At 32.4% G+C, this 26646-nt stretch overlaps 2 protein-coding genes across 3 annotated transcripts; one reads left to right on the forward strand and one right to left on the reverse strand.

The window, feature by feature from the left end:
• On the forward strand, nt 1-5757 carry LOC148616281 (uncharacterized). The gene is made up of 5 exons (XM_088583171.1): nt 1-352; nt 1619-1919; nt 2576-2658; nt 3240-3525; nt 4381-5757. The coding sequence occupies exons 2-5, from the start codon at nt 1619-1621 to the stop codon at nt 5064-5066; spliced, it is 1356 nt and encodes a 451-aa protein (XP_088439297.1). The 5' UTR covers nt 1-352; the 3' UTR covers nt 5067-5757.
• On the reverse strand, nt 4713-23215 carry LOC148616282 (tetraspanin-9-like). 2 transcript variants are annotated; one of them, XM_088583178.1, is made up of 9 exons: nt 23089-23215; nt 13321-13389; nt 10446-10676; nt 9714-9788; nt 9239-9346; nt 8726-8896; nt 7801-7884; nt 6838-6910; nt 4713-6507 (listed from the first exon to the last, which is right to left on the reverse strand). In XM_088583178.1, exons 2-8 carry the CDS (start codon nt 13378-13380, stop codon nt 6848-6850), a joined length of 792 nt encoding a protein of 263 aa, XP_088439304.1. In that variant the 5' UTR covers nt 13381-13389; nt 23089-23215; the 3' UTR covers nt 4713-6507; nt 6838-6847. The 2 variants fall into 2 exon arrangements, with proteins under 2 accessions (XP_088439304.1, XP_088439303.1); XM_088583177.1 differs by lacking the exon at nt 23089-23215 and adding an exon at nt 17820-17976.
• Nucleotides 23216-26646: the final 3431 nt, after the last annotated feature.

Here is a 26646-nt window from a genome sequence, read left to right on the forward strand (position 1 = left end):
ATTTGGCGGTAATACAATGCACCGGATTGAGCGTTGATAAAGAACAATAATTAGCTTTCTATGTGATTTTATGACCATATGTATAGTATAGTTTTAAACAGAATTGTGATTCACGACGATGTAAACTGTGAAAATGACAAAATATTTCGATTTTTAGGAAGCTATCTGCTGCATATAAGTCTACAATTTCGTACTTTTGTCGTACTGTTGGTTTCAAATCGATAACGTTTACATGTTTATATAACGTACGATGACTTTACGGAAATCATTTTGTGACCTAACTGCACCTAAAAGGATTGTTGTGTCATAAAAATTCTTGGCGCCAAATGGCTACACAATTTCAGTAAAAACAGTAAGTATAAGAAACATATATAGCCCTGTGCCTATCATAATATAGATCTCATTGAATGTCAGACTCATTTACTTCCTCTTTATTTGCTAAATTTAGACCTGTTTATAAATGCATTTATTTCATTCATGAAATATTCATGTGCTTCGAATACAACTAACGTGAATGTTCCAATCATCCGCGAAGAGGGTATATCGGCGAACCTTAAGCTCTAATAATAAAATTCGGTTGTTATATCACGAAATCAGATACCAGTCAGTGAGAGCGACCCCCCTTTTTCGCCACTATATAATTATGCATAGTGGTTGGAGAGAATCACCTAATATAGTGGATAGTGGGGGCACCAGTTTTACGTTAGAGACTTTGCCTATCTCGCAGAGGTGGTTTTACGACAGGGGTATGAAAATACTCCAGTTTCATAAATTTTGAAAATTGATTACGGGGTTGGGGAACGGGACTCCTCATGGATCCGCCTGTGGACTAGGTCGTATTTTTTTAAAAGAAATTATCTATGGGTTGTAAGCTGATGATAAACAGTACATAGCTTCCTGACAATATGTAACCCCTTGCTTTTAAAGTTCATTCTATTTAATATGTGGATGGACCGGTCAATAAAAATCTATATACCAACAAATCTCCGGGAACTTGCCACAGGTACTTTGGTCACGGATTTTCTTACGTGTTCATCCGTATTTAACATAATGTTATATAATATCGGAGGAAATTTTTTTTTTTTTTTTTTGGAAAACCAACATGGTTGATAATTGTATTTATAGAACAAAGAGATTAAATGGTATAAATACAGTACTTTTAGATCTTTTCTGGTTTAAAGACCATTCGCGACAGTTTTTTGCCTATGCTGAAAAAAAGTTCTAAAGTGAAATCTTCGAATGACTACAACTGTTTTTAGTTTTCGACATTGACATTTGGGTAGAGTTGAATTGCCCCTTTAATACATCTATAATTTAGAAGATGTTTTAGATTTTGTTATAAATAAATAAAGAACACTTTTCAAATAATTATATCTGGCTTTGCATTAGCTAGCGATATTTATTTTTTGTTCTGTGCCAAAAAATGGCTATAATTAACATAATAAAGAGACACTGTTCAAGCGATATTCTAACCTGTAAGTCAATACAAAATCGAAGCAATGAACGCAGACGGTATAAAAAAAACATACATTTTTATAGATGTTTTATCACTAAATAATCCTAGATTTTAGGACTAACATAATCTCGTCTACTTTATATATTGTTTTTTTTTTCACAGATGAACTGTTTCCACGTTATTTCAAAATTGTATTGTACCAGAAAGTTGACAGTGGTTATTGAATGGCCGGGTGACATTTCCTTAGATACCCTGTTTTTGCTGATAATCGACGAATCGACAAGCAGAAGTGTAGCGATTTTCCTGCAGCCATCAATTGGACATTTTCATTCTTCTTTAGATTTCTCGCCAAATAATAAGAAATATACAGTTAACATTTATGGTTTGGTCACCATGGAAACTAATCGTGGAAGATTCTATCGGCATAAATGTTGTTCGAAAAATGAATTGACAGATGTAACAGGTATGAAAGCAATACATTGTTGGTATTCTTACAAATATTCCAGTTTTTGAATAGTATTCTTTTATTCCGTGTGCAAAATAGAATAACATTCCAAGGGCAGTATGCAAGGTAATATATGAAATTCTTCGTTGTGTTCCATTTTATTAATAATAGGATAATTGATTGGGAACAGTGAATAACCAAAATATGATCACGAGTACCGAAGAACGCCTAGATTTAACGAGTGTGCGGAACGTGGTCCGCGTACGAGTTAAATTTTAATGCGTTCTTGGCACGAGTGATCATATTTTGGTTATTCACGATAACCAATTGATTATCCTACTTATTATATAGATTTTCTCTATAGTTCATTGTTATTTTCAACACAAATTTAAAATTTTGTGAACGGCGGATTAATATTCGTGTTGTGACGTTTTGCCGGAGAAAGCGCGAGAGTGAAATTACCGAATTTATTTTACAGTGTGAATTATCAAAAAAGAATTACACTGGGAACAATCGGTAAATCACTGCTATCTATATAATAATTGTCTATAATATGCACAAAGAACTACGACTTTATTTCAATACTATCCCAAAACATTGTAAAAAGATCTTGCAGACATAGCATTCAGTGATAATTCCTAGAGGTAATTTAACACTTGACTTTCTACTTTTAGATACACATAGTCCAGAAGTAGTAATTTTATTCCAAATAACAACCTGTAGATGTACAAGTTTTCCTTTTAAAGAAAACCCAGAGGTTTAGTATGATTTAAAATATAAATTATTCTTGGTATAGTATTGGGGACATTTTAATAACAGTTTCTCTCTATTCATGTTTCGCTTTGATTCTCATTTTTCGGCCTTTGCCTACAGGAGGCAAATTGGAAATCAGTTTTTAGACTATGCCTTTTTGAAGCAGACTTCTTGAAACTTAAGAAATTGCACGGGTTATTAATATCAAATAAGCGATTTGACTTAAGTTCGTTCAATTAGAAAAAAAAACTTTTCTTTCTTTGCAATCATTAAAAGCAAAAATCCCGTGTTTATTTTTTCATATTTTGTCAACGATCTGCATTGTCTTTCTCCAACTATTCTGTATATAATATCATCGACTTTTATTATAATGTTTAGGAGTATGACTTTATGTGATCCCATCTATAAAAATATTAATCCAGTTTCTTAAAATCCATTCTTTTTTAAAGTAACTGAATATTTTTCTGTACATAAAGCATTACTTTTTAAGTTTCTTTTCAGGCACCGCCAAAACTTCAAACTGCTTTGAAAGTAACAAATTTTTTTTTCTGTACATTATGCATTACTTTTTAATTTTTTTTTCAGACACCGCTAAAACTTCAAACTGTACGCAAACCTCCAAGTACTTACACTGTGATAGCTGATACTAAAACCAGAAAAGTTTACACTTACATTATTTTTGTGAGACAAAAAAAAGATATTTACATACTGACAATAACTAAAGAGATGTTGAGACTTACCCTTCCAATAGATTTGGTGCCAGGTACATGGACCGAAGTACTGGTTATCAGAGGCCTACAGGAAGATAATGGCTATAACAGATATATGATGTGCTCTACTTCATGTCGCGCCCTAACGTCTTTCAAAACATGTAGGTCTTTGTAGGAAAAAGGGAAATCAGGAATAAATTGTCAATTTATAAACCATAGATAGTACTTTAGTTAGGGAAAATACATTGTTTTTTACATTGGTAAACCTTTTTGATGTATTTACAGTACTTTGATCACCGTTTCACATTCGTGCCTAGAAACTTCAATAATATTAATTGATTAGTTATATTTTGACGTCCTATGTCCTACGGCATATATATTTATTTCAGGACGAGAATGTTTGATCAACCGAACAATTGCCCGACAAAATTTCAAAATAACATGAAAAATAAAAACAGTAAACAAAAAGAAAGCATGGAGTAGGATTGAACTTAAGTTCTCTAAATTACATTTACGTGTAGATTCCTACTAACCAGTACTAACCCGTCAATCTCGCTAGAGTCAGCTATATCATATTCTTGATGCGGTGTATATTGTTTATTGTTTATTCGTTTTTATTTTGGTTCATTATAAAGGTACAATTTTTACCAAACTACATTTCTGCTTTTTAAAAATGTGTTTTTCTTAAACAAACGAATGTGAAAAAAAAACATCATACAACAAAATGGTCAAAAATACTTTGTACTTCGGGAGCATTGGTGAGAATTTTGGTACTTTTCCTCCATCTAATTCTGCTAAAATCAGCGTTTATACATGTAGTAATAATAGTAACAATCTGGCAGTGTCCTATAATAGTTTTGAAAAGGTCAGAATTAGTTTAAACAGTATTTTATTTAGTATAAAGCTGAAATGGATTGGGCAGCAGGCTAAGCCTATATAAGCCCTCTCCATAAGGTCAGAATTGTGGGTAAAATGGTCGATGTCCTTTCATTTATGACTGGTTATTTCTATTTCAGATATGTCTATGGGGGATTATAGAATACTGATCCAGCTGGCAGAAGTATACATAAATCGTTTAAAAACTAAAACTTTTCAACCAATTCAGTATCTTTACAGAAATAAGTCTGGACAATACTTTCATGATATTTTGGCTTCAACCTCAGGAGAAATGACTCCATATCTTAAAGATTTCAATGGTGACCAGGGTTCCGTCATTAATGGTTTTATACATGGACTATTTTTCAGTACATATTTAGGCCCAACGTCTAAACCGCCACCAATATCGTTTTATGGACCAATACGGTTTCATCTGCAAGCAAACCTAATTTTTACAGATAAATGCAACATCTATTTTGCTGACTTTTATTGCCATTACAAACAGCACTACGTCACAATCGTTCTGACTCCTCAAGGTACAGATGGAGATACATTCTGTAGACAACATTTAATTCTACTCAACATATTTAACAACCCATTTGTGAAAATCGTACAAGTTGCAGATAACCAGAGAGTCGTCGTGGTAACAAAGGCTGTTATTGTTGAGATATTTTACACAGAAAGCATTAATATTCGAAATTTTTTACAGAAAGGATATGGTTTCATCAGTAAAGCTGTCTGCATGGGTCGTGGGAAAACTAAACCCGAAGGTATTCCCAAAAAACAAGATTGCATAATTTGCAATTCACCAAAAGAGACAATTTAAAAAATGCCTCATTATGTTTTTCATAATATTTTTTACAAATGTATTAGGAGAAACTGATTTCTTTTCTCCCTATACTTTACTTAAACCTTTTTTTCACTCTCTTTATGGTAAACTTTACATTTTAAAATCTCAAGCGAAAAAAGCACTTAAGTTTCTGCATATTTTGAACACGATATATATATGTTTGGAATGAGATCGGTTGTCCCACTAACACGTACTTTGTTCTTGGACCCTGCTATTGTATGTTTGGACTGAGATCGGTTGTCCCACTAACACGTACTTTGTTCTTGGCCCCTGCTATTGTATGTTTGGACTGAGATCGGTTGTCCCACTAACACGTACTTTGTTCTTGGACCCTGCTATTGTATGTTTGGACTGAGATCGGTTGTCCCACTAACACGTACTTTGTTCTTGGACCCTGCTATTGCTATTTTATAATCGATTGACTTAACGAATACATTTTCAATGGCATAAGAATGTCACGAAGAAAAATATTTTGCATTGTGGCTAATGACGTGCAACCTTACGAATCTAAAACTTTGTTACTATATATACTGACATTCCTATACAACGCATCTTGTGAATGTTGAATAGTGATCAAGGGAACCAAGATTCGAGCGGAAATCAAAGAATTAAAATCATTTTGTAAAATTTTATGCTATCGAACAAGCTAATAAATGTGTTCATGTTTTGTTTTGTTTACTGGGAGTTTTCTACAGTTTCGACGGCTGTTTGTTCTAGTTTTTGTCTTACGAATCTCGGAACTCAAGTACGTGATTGTTTTTACTGTTTGAATTAATTTTGAGACATGAAGTATTATATGTCGTTTGTCTCACTTGTAAACCGTACTTACCCTGATATAAAAATGGTAAAAATACACTAAATCGACAATGATAAATTGACAACATAACATTTATAAATTTAGTTTAAATGATTATGTTGTGTAGTTCTCATTTTACATAAGTAATTTAGATAAGTAAACACTTTGTCAATAGTCTTAAACTAGAAGTGTTGGTCATAAACCTGTTGAACGGTGCTATATTGAACTCGAGGTTGAAAGCAAAAATTCTTAGCTCATAGAAACAAACTTATGATATTTCAATATCCAATTAGGAAGTGTTTCAGTGCTAGTATATTGTACAGTTAATCTAAAACTATTCAGTACGTATCCAAATTGTGCAGAGCGTGATAGTATAAGCTTACTCATTATTATGAATTATGATACATAATATTTATAACAGAAATGCATTTATCTACATGTTTACATAAACGACGTTGTATTTCTTACTCTAAACATCAGCCATATGCACCAACCATTATACCATATATGAGGTTTACAATAAGAAAACAATTTGAAAAGAATGTGTCAATGACAATACACAAAAAATGACAAGGACAACATTTTGATCACAGCACGCTTTTCTCTAGGTCTTGTTTTTATCTAAAAAATAAAAAAAAAACTTATAAAGTGCATTGATTTTTTTGTTAAATAGACACCTATTGACATGCTCAAAACATTGCTAAAGACATTACTAAAGCTAAGGTTAAAGTTAAAAAGCGTTGGGTGATACACGTCTCCTCGTCGTTCATTGAAGAATAAGGGCGAATTTTGGCTGAGATTTTTATCTAGGTGGGGTTGTCTCTTTGACATATTCTCCATACCTATTCTGGTTATCATTCGTCCCTTCAAAAGCCATGAAGATTGTATTTAAATTATATAGTGTGGTATGATGCTAAAATACATAATATATATATTCTTTCCTGTATTTACCTCGAGTAAATCATACAAGCATGTCTTTCCCTGCTTTCTGACAGAGACTGCAAGCTAGAACAAGGGACGCAACCTGAAAAGGAAAAAAAGCTAGTTGTTATTCGTTGTTTTGACTTACTCTTATATTTCCGTAATGAACGATACACGAAAATCTTTTTTGTTAAGTTTGTAGGAGAAAATTATATGTGAAAAGCTGCTTTTTTAAAGAGGATGTCATGTTAAAATATTCTATAATAAGCTGGTCATATCTTAATTAAAATAATTGAATTTATTTTACAGTCATTAAAAAAGTGTCCGAAATAAAGTGTTGAAATAAAAGCATATTCATAATATTTTTTATAATATGAATATTAATCTAGATCTGGATCATCATTTGAGTTTAAAAGTAAAAGATTTGAATTGGGTTCACGTTTGTACAGCGAAATTTCTGTCTATTTCTTGATGGGTGTCTGAAGCTCGGGAAAAAGAGTTCGGCGAGTTTCTGGCTTTGGATTAAAGTTCATTATCACCTTCCGAGAAACGTGAGCCAAGCACAAACCTAGGTATCTTGAAAAAAATAAGGCAAAGCATGCCCTAAATATGAGATAGTAATTTTATTTTTTATGTAAAATTAAATAAAAAAATGATTTTTTTTCTGTGCATTTTTTGTCATAACAACACATACAACCTGATTTTCACTTGATATTGTTCATTCTATTACACAGTTTAAGGATCTGTTAAGGTCAAAGTCAAGAACATTAATTGTCGGAATAATTTCAGTAAAGTTGTTAAGTATGCAGTTACAAAGGTCCTGAAAATTGTGCTTAATACTTCATCATACAATATATATATATATATATATATATATATATATATATATATATATATATATATATATATATATATATATATATATGCATGTTTTCATCCTTCACAAAACATGTTACTACAGCCATAGAAGAGTGTAAACAAAATACAACTTACCTCAACTATCAAAATAAAGATTCCGACACAAATGAAGGCGATGGAATATTTCTCAGCAAAACTCTTTATGGCGTCATAACATTTCTATAAATAATGTTATTATATAACTATTCATGTAACATTTACATAAAAATCAATGACCAGTTGTAATTGAAGTCGATGTTATGAAAATACCTTTTGCATTAATTTTCCAAAATAATTCTGATACCAATGGAATAAGGATTCGAACGATAATCAAAAATAACAGAACATTATCCAGGGAAAACGACTAGATCGAGAATATAATACACAATAAAACATGGTATAATAACGATAACACCTACAAAGAAACAAAGTAAATGAGCAACCCGGACTTCACTAAAACTTGGAGCATGGACCCGATGGACCGGTAGGATATGCGTCCTCTGATATAGTTGGGGTCAGACAACTCTGACTACAGGGCTGTTGAATACCCTCGATGCCCCATGGTCTACCATCTGTATTTAACTAAATATATCGAAACAGGGAGACACATCTAGCTCTGATAAATTCTACCATAGTATGTCAAAGGAGCTAAATTATTGTAGTCCCATGTTTAATACACGGAATGAAGCCTAAGTGTTCAAGGGTTTCAAATTTGTGCAAATGTTAGTAAATAATATATCATATATAATTCGAGTCGAACATATTATAGCTAAATGTTTTGGGTATACACACGGTGACCAATGGCCCAACAGTAGTGGCAATGACCAAGTTATTTTTAAATACAAAAATATCAATCATATAAATATTTAAAATTTGATATGCAGTACACGTATTCCAAAAAGGTAAATCCTAAAAAATATCCGGTATATTCATTGAAATCTATAGAAAATCTTTATGGCTATAAAGATTTGCTTTGGAAAGCGAATAATTGTACGTAATATTGTTCGATATTTTTTCTTACATCAGTGTGACGATTCGTTTTAGGACTACTAGTCTGGCAATCAGTAATTGGTGTCGCATAATTAGATGATGTTGCTCCTTTGCAACAGGAGTTGGGAACTTCGTTACTCCCTTTGTTCCATGGCGAAGCAGCATATTCGGTTACGGGATCTTCAATGCCACAACATTTGAACTGTAAAGAAACAACCAGGTTGAAGAGTGAAATATAAATTAAGATATATGATTAAATAAATAACTGAAAAATACATAAGTGTTCAAAAATTGTTGGCTATCAGAACTTACATTGCAAGTTACAATTGAATGTAAGAAATACTACTGTCCATTCAGTTCGACTAATAAACTAACAAAAGGTATAATGAATTATAATAATCTTTAGTGTGCTAAATTTGCATTTTGTATTCTTGTTTTGTCCGTTTCTTTTGCCTTGTCTATTGAAATAATTTGGAGCCTCCTTTACGTTTACTGTAGTTAACCTTTCATTTACAACAACAATGATAATTTGTATCAGACTTACGTTCATATTCAAATAGTTCCACCCAGTAGATGTTTCATCTGTAGTTAGATCATCGTGTGAAAACTTTGCCAAACCTTTCTTCATTTCAGACTTTAATTCACTTTCAACCTGTATGAAAATTCCTTTTTCTCGTGACATATTATATTGAAATTATTTTTTTGTCAATCACCATTATTCCTCAGTATTTTCAAAATAGTGTGTTTAGCCTATACAATGAATATCACAATTGTAAGCTACATTTTTTTGTTTGCGTTTTAATGTGCGTGTGGGGAAAATATTAACATTTCATATTTTTGGAAGAATATTAACGGACTCGTGTGTAAAAATATCATTGCAGTTTTCTTCCCTTCTTTATTTTACGTAAATCAAAAGGGGACACAATATTCTTCCAATGAAATCCAACGTTTACTATTTTGAATGCGTGTAAAACAATACATACAGTATTCCAAGTAAATAAAAAATGTATACTACTCACACTAGAATTAAAAACCATCCACAGAACGACAATGACAAGCTTCCCAAGCAACAGAAAACCAACAACTATCATATACTGAATAATGAGAAGAAAATAAGTAACAATTTGCCCATGACTATTTTTTTCTATTTTTTTTTCGTTGTTTTGTTTTGTTTTGTTTTGTTTTTGTTTTTGTTTTTGTTTTTGATTTTGGTTTTGGTTTTTGTTTTTGTTTTCATGAATTTCCCTGGAACAGTTAGGAAGGAGTTGTGCTTACAAGGTTTCAATATGTAAAACAGTTGAGTATGATTATCTCCTGACAGAAACTTTCTTCATGCATATCTACATATGATGCCCAACCTTTCTATAAACTTTCATCAAATTCCCATGATTGGTTGTGGAGGAGTTGCGCTCACGAGGTTTTAAAATGCTTAATCTTTAATTTGGATTATCTCCCTTTAGAGTCCCCTGACAGTAACTATGTTCTTTCATGTTCACAAACACAGTAAAAATAACAAAATTGTACATTATAAAGATGTATGTAATTTCTAAGCACCCCATTCCCTTCCTGTCATGTTCAGTGCCATAAAATATATCAAGTAAGAAATATATTAATGAATAAATTCAGCCAGAAATGGTAAACATACATTTAACAGACAGACATATGGGTACATAGTACTGCCAGAGCTAAAAGAAATACTTTAAATTAAGATGGATTATACAGTACGACTATATAATGGTAGATCAACTTACAATGATAAGTAAGCATTTAACTTCACAACAAGCACCCATACATCCCAGCAGTGATAGAACTACAACAAAGGATCCAATAACTATCAGTGTAATAGAGAGTCCTTTAGCCATGTCTCCTAAGTTAGACACTCCAAAGCTTATACTCTGCAAGGCTGGTAAGACTTCATCGTTGATAGCCGACTCGTTAGCGACGACCAGAATCCCAGGAATGAGAATTCCTAATCCAAGTAACTACAAAAAAAAACTACTATTCAGTATGATTATTTCTCATTTTATTTAAAGCTTCAATAACAGTATGTTATTTTTTTCAACCGTAACAAGCAAATGCTCGTTATTTTTTAAACCATTGTAAAATATGTACTTACTGAACATAATACAAATGTATACTCAGTTTATTTATCAGTGCGAAAAAAAAAGCTTTAGTTTTGTTACAACGCCTTTACTCAAGAGTCTTTATCTAGCGAAATGGCCTTTGGGTTTGCTCAGATATCTCGTATAATAACGTTGAAAGACAGTCTGAACTTATTTAAGCGGATATGTCTTTCTGTCTTTATTTTCTATGTTGAGATATCTGCGTCAGTAACTCTTTTGTTATTTAATTATTGTGTATGTTTGTATTTCTGACTTATTTCTTTTCAATAGTTTCTTTCTTATTGGTTAACTTTGTCATACATATTTAAGAAGAAAGATGCATGTATGCATGAATGATAATATAAAATCGGTACGGTAAAACATACACAAATAACATATACGTAAACAAAAAGTTCTTTACTGTTTTCGAGTTCAAAGGGAAACTATAAAACCACAGGACAACAATGATTCTATACATAAAAATGCCTCAAAGGTCTTCAGACTATCTGATGATAGCTAACTAGGTGGGATAAATATAGGTTATACATGTATTGCTATTTAACAAGGCAAATGTAGATAAAATATCGTATTCTCTGTACTCCAATCCAAAACTTAACATGCAAATGTAAAGCAGCAGCAAAATCCATTCCTTTACATGTATATACTCGTATATATAAATGGGCTAAAAAACAAATTAAGACAATATTAATTTGCCGACCAGCCAACCGTACAAGATGGACGCCGGATTTTATTGATATAATAAGTCACATCATTAATATCTTATATACTCATGTAATAAAAAATAATAAACTTCTCCAACCCCATTCCAACGGCCAAGGCACGCCCAGGAACAACCAGAGATAAAACCTTTTTAGGAAAAAAATTCTCTGGAAACCTGTATTTTCATGGCAAAAACTACCTTTCAACAGACCGTCTAGGAGTTCAGCGTGAAAACCTGCACTGACATCTTGAATATGTGTGAACTTTATTTTACAAGAAAAGTTATACCTCTATATAAAACTATCGAAATTTGAACTTGTCACTGCGAAAGGTGGCTAGAGAATGACAACACAAACGCACCTGAAAACCAATTACCATTGGTCCGGCCACATATCATGTGATTAACTTCGAATTGACAATACAATATTTTCCCGTTATACAAGCGAAACGCGGGAAAATACATTTAAGATGGTCTTAAGACATTTCGAAGTCGTAACACTATCAAAACTGCAAAAAACACCAAAAAAACGGGAGTGACATCAAGTGTTTCAGAAGGGCAAATATGCCCTGCTCAGCCAGTGGCACCCGTCATATTGTGAGTGGGTATAATACACAATCCAGTAATAGTCTAGCCACAATAATGCAGTTCCCCGACACGGGTTATAGAGGGTTCTGACAAAATCAATTCATAGTTGGGCGATATCATTCAAATCAACAAAGTATTATGATGTAAATAATGCGGAAATGATGAAAATATTATCCGAAATAGACAAATTAAATAAAGATAATAATAACCACAGTAAAATATAAAACAATGCGAACAATATATTAAAAAAACGCCGAGATTGGATCTTGAATTTGGTATAACATAGTAAAAAAATCATGCAAAAACAAAAAAAAAAACATCCTGCAAGAAATGTACTTGAAGATTTCAAAGGAAGTGAAATGTATCTGGTATCTGTTTCAATGCCTTCACATGGTGGCAGTATGATTTTCACATTGTAATAGTGAATCATATGACCTATCTCATTTAACTTGCTCGTATACAGTTTTATAAAAGGGGTTATATCACAGCAGATAGTAAGTGTCAATTTCGGCAGGTAGTCTATAAAATGTACATTTGAATTAGTTTCCATCCAGATAGTGTTAGCAATCAATGCTAATAGTTGGGTTTTGGAGTGGTAAGATTTCACTAGCTACGCTTATTTTCTTTACTCATTGTGAAAAATGTGATGTGATGGGTAGAAAATATATCGGTGGTTTCAAAGTTTTGATTTTAAAGAAAGGTTAAGGACGAGCCGGTGTGTTCGAAATTGTAATATTAACTATTGCGCCCCTAGTTCCACACCTTGAACGGTAATTACGAGAGACAACTTTTTGTGTTGAATAGCTTTCCAATTATTCGATATCTATGTCAGAATTATTAACAATTTGGAATCATCGGGTCACCAAAAAACTATTTAGTTTACAATGTGCTTTTTGAAAACATGACATTCATACATTGTATTTACGTTCTTACTGATAGCAAAAAGTAAAATTGCGGAACACTAGACACAAAAACTGTAGTTTTACTTGTTTTACATTCTTCTGATGCATTTTGTAAACAATCGCCATGTTACTTGCATCTTACAATTTCCTTGAAAAAGATATCCCGGTCGCTAAAGAACCCTTATGGGTATAATATCTGTATATATACAAAATTTTCTTTTGACACATTCTGGCGATTGATACGTTAAAACTATATTTAGTTTTGGTCTTTTGAATTTTTTATATGCATACAGATCAAAACAAATTAAAAACTTACGATAAATAAAATGTTCAGCACCACGAGAATTATCTTACTGGTCTTTTTACTACAACACATCTTTTATCTCTGAAAAAAAAAATAGAACAGTAATCATGTCAAACGAAAAAAAAAGAAGGTTTCTCTCCTTTTCATGTTATAGATCATTCTTTCTCTTTCTTTTAAGACGTTTGTAACTATGCTAGGTACATTAAAAATTATGTGTCATTTTTGTAAGAGTCAGGCAGTGGGTGAAACACGGTATGAAAAAAGTGTAATTTGACTATTTGGACGATCAGAATCGAGGAAAAAAACAAGATTTTCCATATGATGTTGCTGCATTCAGATATAATTTCATTGAAATACACTGTAAATGAACATTTAAAGGACACATAACTCTGTCAAAAATCTAATATTTCTAGCATTCTATTGAATAATTACAGGCAAATCTAATGATGCAGAGATCAAGTAATGGTCTTTTCAAATAGAGAAAGTATCATGTAGTGTAATTTGATTGTCAAGTAGGTGGGGTTTTGAAATGCGTGTTTAAGATTTTTCCCAATATGAAATGCGTCTTCAAGATTTTTCCCAATATGCCTGATTCTTACAAATACTTAACCTTAAACACTTTCTCTTTTGTTCAGACACGTTAAAAGATTGAATACGGGTTTTTCTATAAGTCCATCTTTCATCGTATTATGTCATACCGGCGTCTATCAGTCTGTTTGACATTCACACGTTGCAAAATAACTAAAATGCTGCTAATGTTTTTTGTGAAACCTTTGTTTAGAAGTAATGAAGGGCCTCTGAAACAAGATTCTAACGAATTCGAAAGAGTGAATTCCAGAGATTTTATACCAAGACAAAAAGACGCACATATCAAATAATATGAAATAACCAAAATATTACGTACAAGGAAACAAAACTAAATGAGCAACTCGGACCCCACTAAAACCTGGGAGCATGGACCGGGTGCTACGGTAGGGCAAGCATCCTCTGCTTATCTAAGAACATCTGCCGAGTTACTCATTAAAAGTCAAGTCGGGGTAGACGAAAGAAAAAAGGAAAAATGTTTCTTTCTATTGATGTGAACTTTCTTTCGATTTTTATAAATTTCAAATTCTTCGTTTTTTTAATTATGGGGCATTATTTGTACCAAGACTGGTTGATTTTATGTCTTCAGACTATAACTAAAAATATAACTATTGCAGCAATTTCAATGAAACTTTGGAAAAATGTTTATTTAAGGTTGATGTACGCTCCATTTCAATTTTGAGTTATAGGACTATATTTATAATTACAGACTCTAGAATGTCGGAATCGCTAACCTGTCTTGATAAGAAACATTCAATTTCTTGTATTCATGGATAAAAATTCCCAACGATCATTTTGTGCATGATAATTAAAGAATAATCATACCAACTTTCATTGAAAACTCTTCAGTAGTTTCCGAGGAGAAGATTTTTTAAAAGTCAAAACATAAAAAAACGTCCAAAAGGAGGAATAACTCCAATGTGATTCAACAGATTTCGACCACAGGTAGATCTTATCATGATGAACACTGTTACCACTGTCAGAATTTGATTAAACCTAATGGTTTTGGAGATATATGCACAAAAATCGAAGCATAAACTTTGTGCAGGATACCCTAAGGAACAATCACGCTTAGTTTCATCCAAATCCATTCAGAAGAAAATACGTTTAAAAGGAACAATCATATCAAGTTTGGTTTTGATTGGTCTAGTAGTTTCAGAGGAGAAATTGTCAACCAAGACAACGACGACGGACGCCAGGCGATGGTAATAGCTCATATGGCCTACGACAAGGTAAGCTAGAAAGAAAGGGTTGAATTTGTAAGTTTTCTGACTATATAACTTTGGAAATTCTGGAAATATTTTTTTCCTTTGATGTAAGCTCTCTTATCAATTATTTCTTATTTTTAGTTTACAGGACTTTATTTAGAAGCTCTAAAGAGTCTGAATCGCTCATCAGACTTTGTCAAAGTGGCTATGCTTTTTCTTATATAAAAATTCCTAACGCTCTAACCTAGTGTACATTCATATCAGTTTTCATTTGATTCTGTGCAGTAGTTTTTGAGCAGAAAATTGTTTAAAGTAATAACATTAAAAATAGCAAAAAGATGTCGAAGAACGACTATTACTCTAGCATTGCCTAACAGATTAACAAAAATGTTATTCCACATCATGCTGAACACCTTTTCTCTGTCAGACTTTTTCTGAACCTTACGGTTTTGGAGTTATGAGAAAAACTTCTGTCTGACCCCTATGATCTATATTTAGTTATGACGGCCATGTTTTTTTTCGACGGCCCAAAAATCCCCACATTAGTTCTATGAATGATACCCAAAGAAACATTCATACAAAGTTTGTTTCTAATTGGACTAGAGGTGTCAGGGGAGAAGATTTTTGAAAGTAACATTAAAATAGGGAAAACGGTGGAAAATCCCAATAACACCTTCATGGCCTAACAGATTAACACGAAAATGTGACCATAAATAGATTTCCTCACACTAAATACTCGTACTTAGTCAGATTTTTGCTTGGATATATATCCGATAAACTTCTGTTTAACCCCTATGTTATATTTTAGGAATAGCGACCATGTTATTCGACTGATCAAAAATCCCCACAATAGTTCTATGAATATTGTAATTTTGTAAAAAGTGCAGTCGGAGCAGAGAGGTCGAGGGCATGACCTGGCTCCTCGAGATGTCGACTGCCTCCCCATCCGACGCGTTTTATATGGGGCAACCTTTCGACTGTCATTTTTGTTGTTCGTTTGGGAAAAACTAGTTCATGGTAGAGTCTTGGTGGAGTGGTTTTCTCGCTATCTCTGGCATACATGTAGTTCTATTTTTGTCAGTGTCCCATCGGACACTGTGTGCTTTCGAGGCTGGCCTGGTAAATAAAGATATCAAGTTTTTACTCTTTATTGTCCTAAACGTACACAATGATCAAAATATATTTAACTTATAATTTAAACTTAATACTATTTATACTTTTATTTATATGATTAATATATTTTTCCGTTTAATTATTTTAATAAAAAAGAATTTAATTATTTACTTAGTTGCTTTAAATGAAACTCCAACTAAAAATTTACTTCTAAAATTCTAATTATGAAAGTTAGAAATAAATTATCAGATTTAAACTGCTCACGTACCTGGCAAATAAAGATATCAAGTTTTTACTCTTTATTGTCCTAAACGTACACAGTGATACCAGGGCTGGCTTGAGCTCCCTTAAAAACCCAGTATCACGTGCTGTCGGACCTGTCTTTATTTACCAATGAAATCTCTTAATTTTATTTAATTACCAAAGATAAATATTCATAACGCTTCCAACAAATTCCATGAAATTTTGTTGACTTATTTATTTTTACAAATATAAGCACTATGCTGATTTATATACGGTATATATTTTGGATTGTATATTTTTGAGTTATTGGACTTTACTTACACAAAATGAGACAGTTTCCTATTTTCGGACTGTAACTCAAAAACGAGTCTCTTCCGTTCCGGTAAATACTTTATTCTGTGTCAAACAAAATTCAAAGCTGTGTCAAGCTTGTATTTTGTGTCAATATTTGCTTATCAGTTCAGGGTCACGTCGATTTGTTGCGCGAAGCATTTTTATAAGACGTTTGATGTATACAATAAATACATGTTTATGATATCTTATCTTAGAAATTCCATTATTGCCGGAGATCTATTTTTACAGACATTTACGTAAAACATGTACTAGGTTCATTACCAAATATAAAATAAAACGAATTTAGATAATTGGGTTCCTGAAAACATTTTATTGGATTAAGGTACTTTAAAAGGTAAAGCTAAAATTCTTCGACGAAAATTCGCCGTGATATTTTTATTTAAACGAGTTGTATTTTTTTAAAATGACTGTAAATAGTAATGTTTCGCAATAACATGTCTCATTTTGAAACTCAGATTATACACAATGTATGTGTATATAATGTTTATGTGATCAACGCATACACAATATAAATCAATACTTCGACAAGAACCTAAAATAGTTTATTGTCAAAAATTTATCCTAGGTGAAGTACCTAGCCGATATATTACACGCGTTTATGTTGACCATATACTTATGATTTAATCCTATTTTATACATATCCGTGATGTTTTGAATAAGTGACATTACAGTTATAAAGCAGATGTAGTCTACAAAGAGATTTTCAAACAAATTTGTAAACTTTAAATACAGTCCAATCTAGATAATTCTGAATTATAAATTATACTTTAGAATATGAAAACACGTACGTTACTCGCCGAATTGAAGATAATACGTATAGATGAATGAGTAATCAAGGGAACCAAGATTCTAACCGGCATTTTACTTACTCTAATTACAAGTAATTACTTACTCGGAGCACCTAATTATATTGGAAACTATGTAATTTAATCAAAATAATAAAGTATCATAATTAAAATTATATAACTAGTGAACTAAGTAACATTTTATGTAATAATGGATACATACTCTTTAACACGGATTTAATCCTTATTTTCTCTCTAAATACGAAGGATATTTTCAAATACACAAACGCAAAATGAATGCTTCAGTGTGAGTCAGTATACCGTTACCTGATAGGTAATCGTGAATATTTTACAATGGCAAGTTCTTTAAATAGAGGCCGTATTTATTCAATGCCAGAAAACAATATATCATATGAATTTGGTCACGGAACTTCATTCATAATCAATACATTCTCAGGGATTTAACATAAAAAAAGTGTTGCGTCGTGTTTTAAAATACAATGATGTACCAATTGTCGTTTTAAGCCACAAGTATTGCAATACTTTATGACTTAAAATTAAGAGAGACACATTTTATATTGAGTGGGACATGTAATAAATAATGAGGGGTTTTCATGTATTTTTAACAATATACTTTGATTTGGAACAAGTCTGCTGATTTGGTGGTTCGTTTTTGAGCATACGGCAAGCTCATGTTGTTAAAGCTGGTTTGGTACCATTATAAACGTCGCTTGATCTACAAGGCGTAATCATCGAAACATATTTATTTCCATTAGGAATTAAATTACAAGTAGAATTTTACGATGTGATCAGTTTCGAGGCAGTTTCACATCTTTTTATAGTTTATAAGACAGTGATTATCTGTTTCAAACCAATAAGTTATGTAATGTTAAAATGAAAGAAATAAGACTTAAATTACGTGTGTCTTACATCCCTTTATCGGTTATAATTGAATCATCAAAAGAAAAACAGTTAGAAAAAGAACAAGTTACACACCCTCCCCCCCCCCAAAGAAAAACCTATATAAATTTAAAGTCAAAGTATGATAAAATTCAATTCCAAACCTGATCTGCATGTCTGTATAATAAAACTTTATTCTAGCCAAAATAAATGTTTCTTACTGTAACAATATAACAATGCATATTACGAGATTGGATATTTGAATATATCAGAGACAACATGTCTGTCTGCATAATACTTTGGTAAGAAATAACTTCATTTCTTTCTATGAAGTTAAAACCAAGTAACATCCTGAAAGAAAACATTCCTTTAGCCAGTGCTAATAGAGGGATACAGAATCTATATATTAATTACAATGTCAGGTTTATGTTAAACAACAATTTAGAGCTTTACGAAGCACATCTGTTCACTAAATTCCAAGAAGGTCGACATATTGTTTAATCACTAGAAAGAATTCTTATTCCTCCGCTTCTCATACAAAGTTCTCATACATAAATGTCGTTTTTGTCTTTTGACCTAGGCATTTGCTATTGATAATTGCTTATACCAAGATAAGACCTTGTGTCGCATGCGTATGATCCTTAACCTTGTGAATGAATGTCAAATGAAAGAATTTTAAGGCATTTCCTAACCCAGACCATAATCTTTTTTGTCTTATGAAATGCGCCATTGATCTTATGCATGTGGATGTATCATGATAATACAGTGTGGTACAGACCATTTTGATGACCTTAGACCTTGACATTTTTCGAATAGGTCAGATAATTGGACTTAGCAGGCATTTTTGTTCATCCAAATTAAGACTATAAATAAAAAATGAACTACGCGACGGACTTCCTTGAAATTGTTTTGTTTTGAAGCGTCATCAGTAGAACAAGTTAACGGAGCAATTGCAGCATCTCGGCCAATCTCGTTGATTCCGAGTATAGCCGGGGTTGGCCGAGGATGTACCGATTGGTTAACGGAGAACATTGTGCACAGTTGGAGCAGATTGTATTGTTGGATTGTTTTGTTATAGTCATCTTAATAGAAATGCCCACTGTTTGTAAAAAACAATTGAAGTAGTTGAATGGTGGTATAATAAGTTTTGAGATAAAGTTCGGGTACGATAAAGCGAAAATGTAAACATTTCTATGTTATTTAGTTCCCCACCAATCTAACAATCTTGATATTTGGAGAACTCTTCTGGGTCCATGTGTTTTCAGTCAGTAACCCTGATTGGGTTAAATGCATATTTCACCTACTAAACGGGCACTAGTAGTAAATGTTCACAAATCTTGAATAGTGTTTAACTGTCCCACCCAACCACTTTTCTCTAGAATATCGGTCATTGTTGTCTACGTTTAATCATCTATTAACTGAGGTTAATGTTAAAGTCAAGCGTCTGAAAGAAACTGTACCCCAGCAGCGCTAGATGTTGTCTGGCAAGCTATTTTCTTACTTGGTGCCATCCTAATCCCTTACGTTGTAGGAGTACAGAAATTGTAAATCTACAAGTGTAACTTACCTGGTTGGAAGAACATATAGGTGAGTGTATTGTAACCGTACCTCTTAATTTTCAACTTTAAAGACAGTTTCTTAAAAATGTAAAATAAAAAAAAGATCTACTGTACTTGGTGATCACAATACTGGTATACCAGTATTGTTATACTAGTATTGTGAACAATACTGGTAAAATACAATATTCCAGTATTGTTATTTTTTTTTAATTTTGTACAATACTGGTATACTATACTCGGCGTCACATAAATAACATACTGTTAAAATTTGAATAAAAATATTTTCTACGACTTTATTGACACCTACCGTCGTTTAAATTGTCTTAAATGACTTGCTCATTCGTTTAGCCAAACGGCTTCTCCCTGAACAAGTCGCTTTTAGCTTAAATCATGCGTAACAAATCCTTACGGGAAAATCCCATACTAATATCCGCCATGTCGGTTTCTACGGGACGATTTGTTTACAAACGAAGTTCGTAAGTTCCCGTCGAACTGCGGTGACAATCGTCTGCTTGATTAACTTCTCGGTATTGTACGTTGTTCGCGTAAAATAAATCCGAGATATCCGAAATAACGCCGAAATGCATTCTGGGTTCTTCGGTTTTTGGACAAACCATTTAAACGTAAACAACATCTCCTAGCAACCCGATCACTGTAAACATGGCCGACTTTTTACAATGTAAATATTGGCACCTAGAATTAAAATCTGACCGGAATTTAACGATTCAATGTTTAGGGAGAAGCCGTTTGGCTAAACGAATGAGCAAGTCATTTAAGACAATTTAAACGACGGTAGGTCTCAATAAAGTCGTAGAAAATATTTTTATTCAAATTTTAACAGTATGTTATTTATGTGACGCCGAGTATAGTATTGTACTTATTGGTGCTGTAATTGCGTCTTTAATTGTTATGTAAACACAAGCTGCAAATTTTACAGAGCTTTTTATATATTTTACTGAGTTTGTTGTTGTGTATGTTGACCAGTTGCTTAAATTTGCTTATTTGCATGTCATGTTGCAGTTGTGGTGTGGATTTGTATGCAACTAATATACTGAAAATTTCTACACAGAGTAGACACATGAACATGTAAAAAACAATTAATATTTTGTTTATTATAGTGATACATATAACATCATAAAGTATAAATAACAAATTATATTTCAACAGTTCAACTATTTAAATCACAGAATTCTCACAAAAAGTCAAATTACTGTTCTGCAATATGGGCATTGATGTTGGCATAGGCATCATTTGTGGTACGTAATCTCATGGGACTCGCCACATTCTTTCATGTAAGTAACTAGGGAATTGATAACACGAAACACCTTTCAATTCCTTGAATCTGTACTTTGCATTTGCCCAGTAGGATTCTATGATCTGAGTGTACTCCAGTGTCTTGATCTACAAAGTCAACGGAATGGTTGACAGTTCCATGCAGCAGGTTAAGTTCCTTAGGCTTTCCATTGGTCGGAGTGTATGATGGTCCCTGGTTTCACTGCCTTGCGTATTAATGTAAGAAGAGTAGCTGCATCTCTTTTGTCCATTAGCTCAAGGGAAGTGATGGATGGCTTGTGTGAAGTATTTGCAAGTCCAAACACCTTCTGTTCTTTTTGAGGTCGTCTCGAACGGTTGTACTTAGACTTGAGGTTGAAGAGGCTTTCCTCGATCTCCGCAACTGTACAAGTTCCACCAAGATCAATAGGTGTGTTCACCAACTTTGTTGTGGAGAAATCACTACTGCTGTAACTATTCTGTTGACTCCACAGGTAGATGATGTATAACCGTTTATCTAACGTGACTCTGGACTTTTTGAAGAATGGATCAGTGTATATGGTATATGTATGTCTTTTGGCACAACTCTGATTGGTACACCTCCAGTCAGAACCATCGGATATTATACTGCTTGGTCTGTTGAAAAACTCCATGGGTTGGGTACAAGGCGTACAATTACAGGCTGCTGCTAGTAAAGCATGGTTCTTCATGTAGCCTATAACTGCAGTAGATCATTTTCTAACGATGACTTTTGGTGTTAGATCTGTGTAGAAGCTTGCCATGTTTACTGAATGATGGATATGACAGATTCGATGGCCATTTATGTCAAATTTCTCATCATGACTTGTATTTTTGTGAAACACTTTTCTTTAAACATGACATCAAAGACATCATGAAGAACTTTAAAGAAAAAATAATGAAGATCAAAGACATCAAAAAGCTTTAATAAATTAATTAATACCTTAATTATCTAGATGATATAAGATTATTTAGAGCATCATAGAACTTTTAAATTAAATGAATTAAAATAGTAAATTTTGACAATTAAAACAGAAAGTAAAAAGTAAAATAAATGACTGTTTATTGTAAGGATCATTTAATCATTGCAATATAGAAATTCTAACAATAACAAAATAATAATTTTATTTTGCAAACATACCCATAAAAATGTTTTCATTACAATTTATTAAGAAATGTTTTTTCTCCATCAATTTTGTTGCACATATGACATAGAAGGTTTTTCTCTAGAAATCTTTTTGTATCTTAATACTTCTAAAGGAAGATAATAAGTGTTGATATTTTTATTTATATTATTTTAATTTTGTCTGGTCAGGTGTTTTGCAATTATTTATTTCCATCTACATCAGTGTTATACATCAATTAAGACATTTTTGGTAAAAAATCACAATACTGGTACAATATTGGTATACAATACTGGAATATTTTTATACCAGTATTGCGATCGCCAAGTACTGGCGATAAAAAACAAACAAACAAACAAACAAACAAAAACAATGAGCAATCGAAAGGGACTAAGTAGTTTTAGTGTGTAACGCAATTCTTCCTATTGCTTTCGTTGGAAATTAGTGTAACTTTCATTTTTCAAATATCGAGATATCCCATTATGATTTAAGTACAATTACAAAGCGTAAGTTTAAATTTTATCAATACATGTATTGGTACATATATCATTAAAAACTAAATACACAATAACAGTTAAAAAAAACATTGACTCGATCCATATAAGGGATACAAACTTACAATGAAAAGCTGAATTTTCATAAATCCACTTCCTTAAACTCTAATCTGGACTATTTCCAAATACAACAGTGATTATTACCTAATATTACTTATTTAAAAAATCTATATACTGGACTATTTCTTTTTGGAAAAAAACGGCTGATTGATTTGCAACAATGGATGTTTGAAATCGAATGAGTATTTATAAATTTGATATGTCTTTACATATTAGGTAAATAAACCTAAATTGTATGTTTTGTACCACCTTAATTGTTGTAGATACAGTCGCATATTACCATTAGGAATACTATATAAAAGTATGGAAGAGTAATCAATGGAACCAAGATTCTAGCGGGAATCAAAGGAATGTAATCCAGGAACAAAAACCAGACGTGGAAAACAGACACAAACAACATAAGAAAACCAAAAACATAATACGTACGAAACAACAAAAGTAAATGAGCAACTCGAGAACAACTCGGACTCCACTAAAAACTGGGAGCATGGACCAGGCGAACCGGTAGGATAAGCGTTGTCTGCTTTTATAGAAACATCCGCAGAGTTGCTCATAAAATATCAAGTCAAAATACCAAAAAATAACATCGTTCGCTAAACATGCAACGACTAGTAATGTATGACATAATCATGCCGAAAATTTAGTAAAAATTACAAGTGTCAAATTAAAAAATGTCCGTTGACAAAACATTTGGAACACAAAAACGACAACATGCAAAAATTCAAGTTACGAAATACAAAGGGGATATAAACTCAAAAGAGGACCATAGATCAACCCCAAAGCACCATTACACCTCCATTCTCGAACAAATGTTTTGCCAAAGAGTATTATCAGACTATTTTACTACCACTGAGTAAACTCCCTAGATTGCTCAATGGCCAATTTATGATATCATGCGTGGAAAGGCAAAATATATAGAAACCATTTTATAGTCCAAAGTTTCCGATTTCAGATGGATTAAGAAAGTTGCAGCGCATACTACATACGGTGATTGAGTTAAAGGAATAGCCCCACTACCTTACCGAAGGAATAGCCCCACTACCTTACCAAAGGAATAGCCCCACTACCTTACCGAAGGAATAGCCCCACTACCTTACCGAAGGAATAGCCCCACTATCTTACCGAAGGAATAGCCCCACTACCTTACCGAAGGAATAGCCCCACTACCTTACCGAAAGTATCGCTTAACTTAACATACTTCCTTAGAGTAATAATTCTGCAGTTAAAAAAATGGCTCAGTTGGCATTTTCGTTTTATTTTATATCATAATTAATAATATTTCCTTTGATGACTTTGGCAATATTCGTATTCATAATTTAACAAAAGATAAAAACCTCGAAAGCTGGATGTTTTAGCTTCCATAATAGTCGCATCGCACTAAAAGCTCAGCGCTATGAATTATTGCATTAAATCTTTTTCCTACTTCGTAAAACTAATTGTCAAGTAAGAATTTTCCACTATACTTGAAAATAATGCATACGAAATCTAGATCGTCTCGATGTATTATTATGTGACACGATTAAAATTAACATTTTCATACATATTGAGTTATTATGAGGGATGAGGGTGGCAACATTTTACCTTCATTGATTTGAAATGGATTAAATTTAAATGGATTTAATTTTTTTTTTACTTTCTTCATTTGAAAGCTGAAGTAATGTGTGTGTGTCCTGTTTCATCTAAAAGCTTATTTCAGAACTATTTATTTATTATTATGCACATAAAAATTAATCATTTTAGCAAGTTGTTTGAATATTAAGGCCAGGTATGCCAAAAAGCGATACTGCTAAATAACTATGCTTATTTGGGGAGACAAATAAATCAATTTTAGGGCATATGTGTCTTGTACATATCGACTTGTCATACTGCATATCGACCGAATTCTCCTTGTACCGATTTGTCTATATTGCAAACTTGTAGGTAATTCTCCGCGTCTTTCCCCCTACTTTAAATCTCCCTTTGATCAATTTTTACCTAATTTTTATGTCAAAACAAACATTTTGCAACTGAAACCGAAATGGCAGACCTCATAATTAATCTTCCATCGTTTACAAGTTCTTGGGAAGGGGAAATGATTGTAAATCATATAAATGTTGAAGCTAGTTTTGAATGTACACCAAATGAAATGTTTACAGCTGGACTTGTTGACTTTTTGAAAGGAGACAAAGTGCACGTGAAAAATGATATGAGCAAACATTTTCCACCATATAAAACTGATGACTTATATCTTTCAATACAAAAAGAATGTTTTGACTTTGCATTTAACAATTTTGTCTATATAAACAGGGAGTGTTTGGAAGACATAGAATGATAGATGCAGTCAAAATTTATAAGTTTAAGAAAAAACTTTGAAAAAATGTCTCTAATGGAATCTTCGTTTGGAGTTTGGTTGGATTCTAAAGTTAGTGCATGCTGTAAAACCGAAACTTCTATGATGAGAGAAATATATGTCAGAGGTAAAGGGCCTGTTGTCAATGTGAAAACATTTGACACAAAATAAAAAGATCTTTTTCAAATATTAAGATAAGTCCTCTAAGTTATTTCAAAGTTACAGTTATATATTAAGATGTTGGTAGTTTATAGGTAAAAAGTAAATACAACATTAGCAAAATAAACAAATTTGAAATCCAAAAATTGAATTGTTTTCACAAGATACAATATACATATACACTACTGTCAACCAAAATTTTCTCCACTTTTCATTGCGGAGTCACTCACGTCCTCCACTGTGACTCCATTGAAGTAAAAATTGGGATAAAATTGTACCATTCCATTACATCAATATTTTACTTGTCCATTACTTTTCAATATATTTATAACTGAGAAATGTTATCAAACTGCTAGAACAATTAAGGCTAAAAACCACTAATTCCACTTCCCATAGGCTTCTATGCTAATTTCACAATATTCAATGGCTTCTCTGGACTTTACCTTAACTTTAACCTGCAGAGGACTATATATCAGCATGATTCTACATATGTCAGCTCACAATCCTCAGAATGGCATGTGGGGTTAGCAGACTTGCAGTGCAGTACTGGTCACCGGAAGTGAAGGGTCTATAAATAGCATGGGAAATCCCAGTGTTTTTACAAGATAGGGGTATATTTAAAAATCATTATGGAGATTAGGCTTCACATCACAAGAAGCAAAATGCACCTATAAAATGTACAGAAATGTTTTTCCTTTCAGAAACTGTTTAAATTTTTAAAATAAGATGAGAACTTTTTTCACAATGTCTATGAGGAACAGGGGTAATTTCTGCGTAGGACTATTTTTGCGTACGTTCCAAATGCTCATTGGTTGAATTGGTGGTCTGTAACCTAAAGAGTCACTTTTTGTCTTAGAAAAAATAAATAACTATACAGGTATCTTCCTACATACATACTGAATGCATTTGCAAAGTTTCAGTGAAATGTGACAAGCACTTTTTTAAATATTTGATTTTTAAATATAGGGTAACCAAGTTGTGCGAGCAAAAAAGTAACAATATTCTACCATACTTAAATGCATTAAATATTTGCAAAGAACTTTTTCTGACTTTTCAAATAAAAAAAAAAATCAAT

This window comes from Perna viridis, chromosome 5 (assembly GCF_037379345.1).
Source record: "Perna viridis isolate PV_CMFRI_1.1 ecotype Kerala chromosome 5, ASM3737934v1, whole genome shotgun sequence".
NCBI classification, from domain to species: Eukaryota; Metazoa; Mollusca; class Bivalvia; order Mytilida; family Mytilidae; genus Perna; species Perna viridis.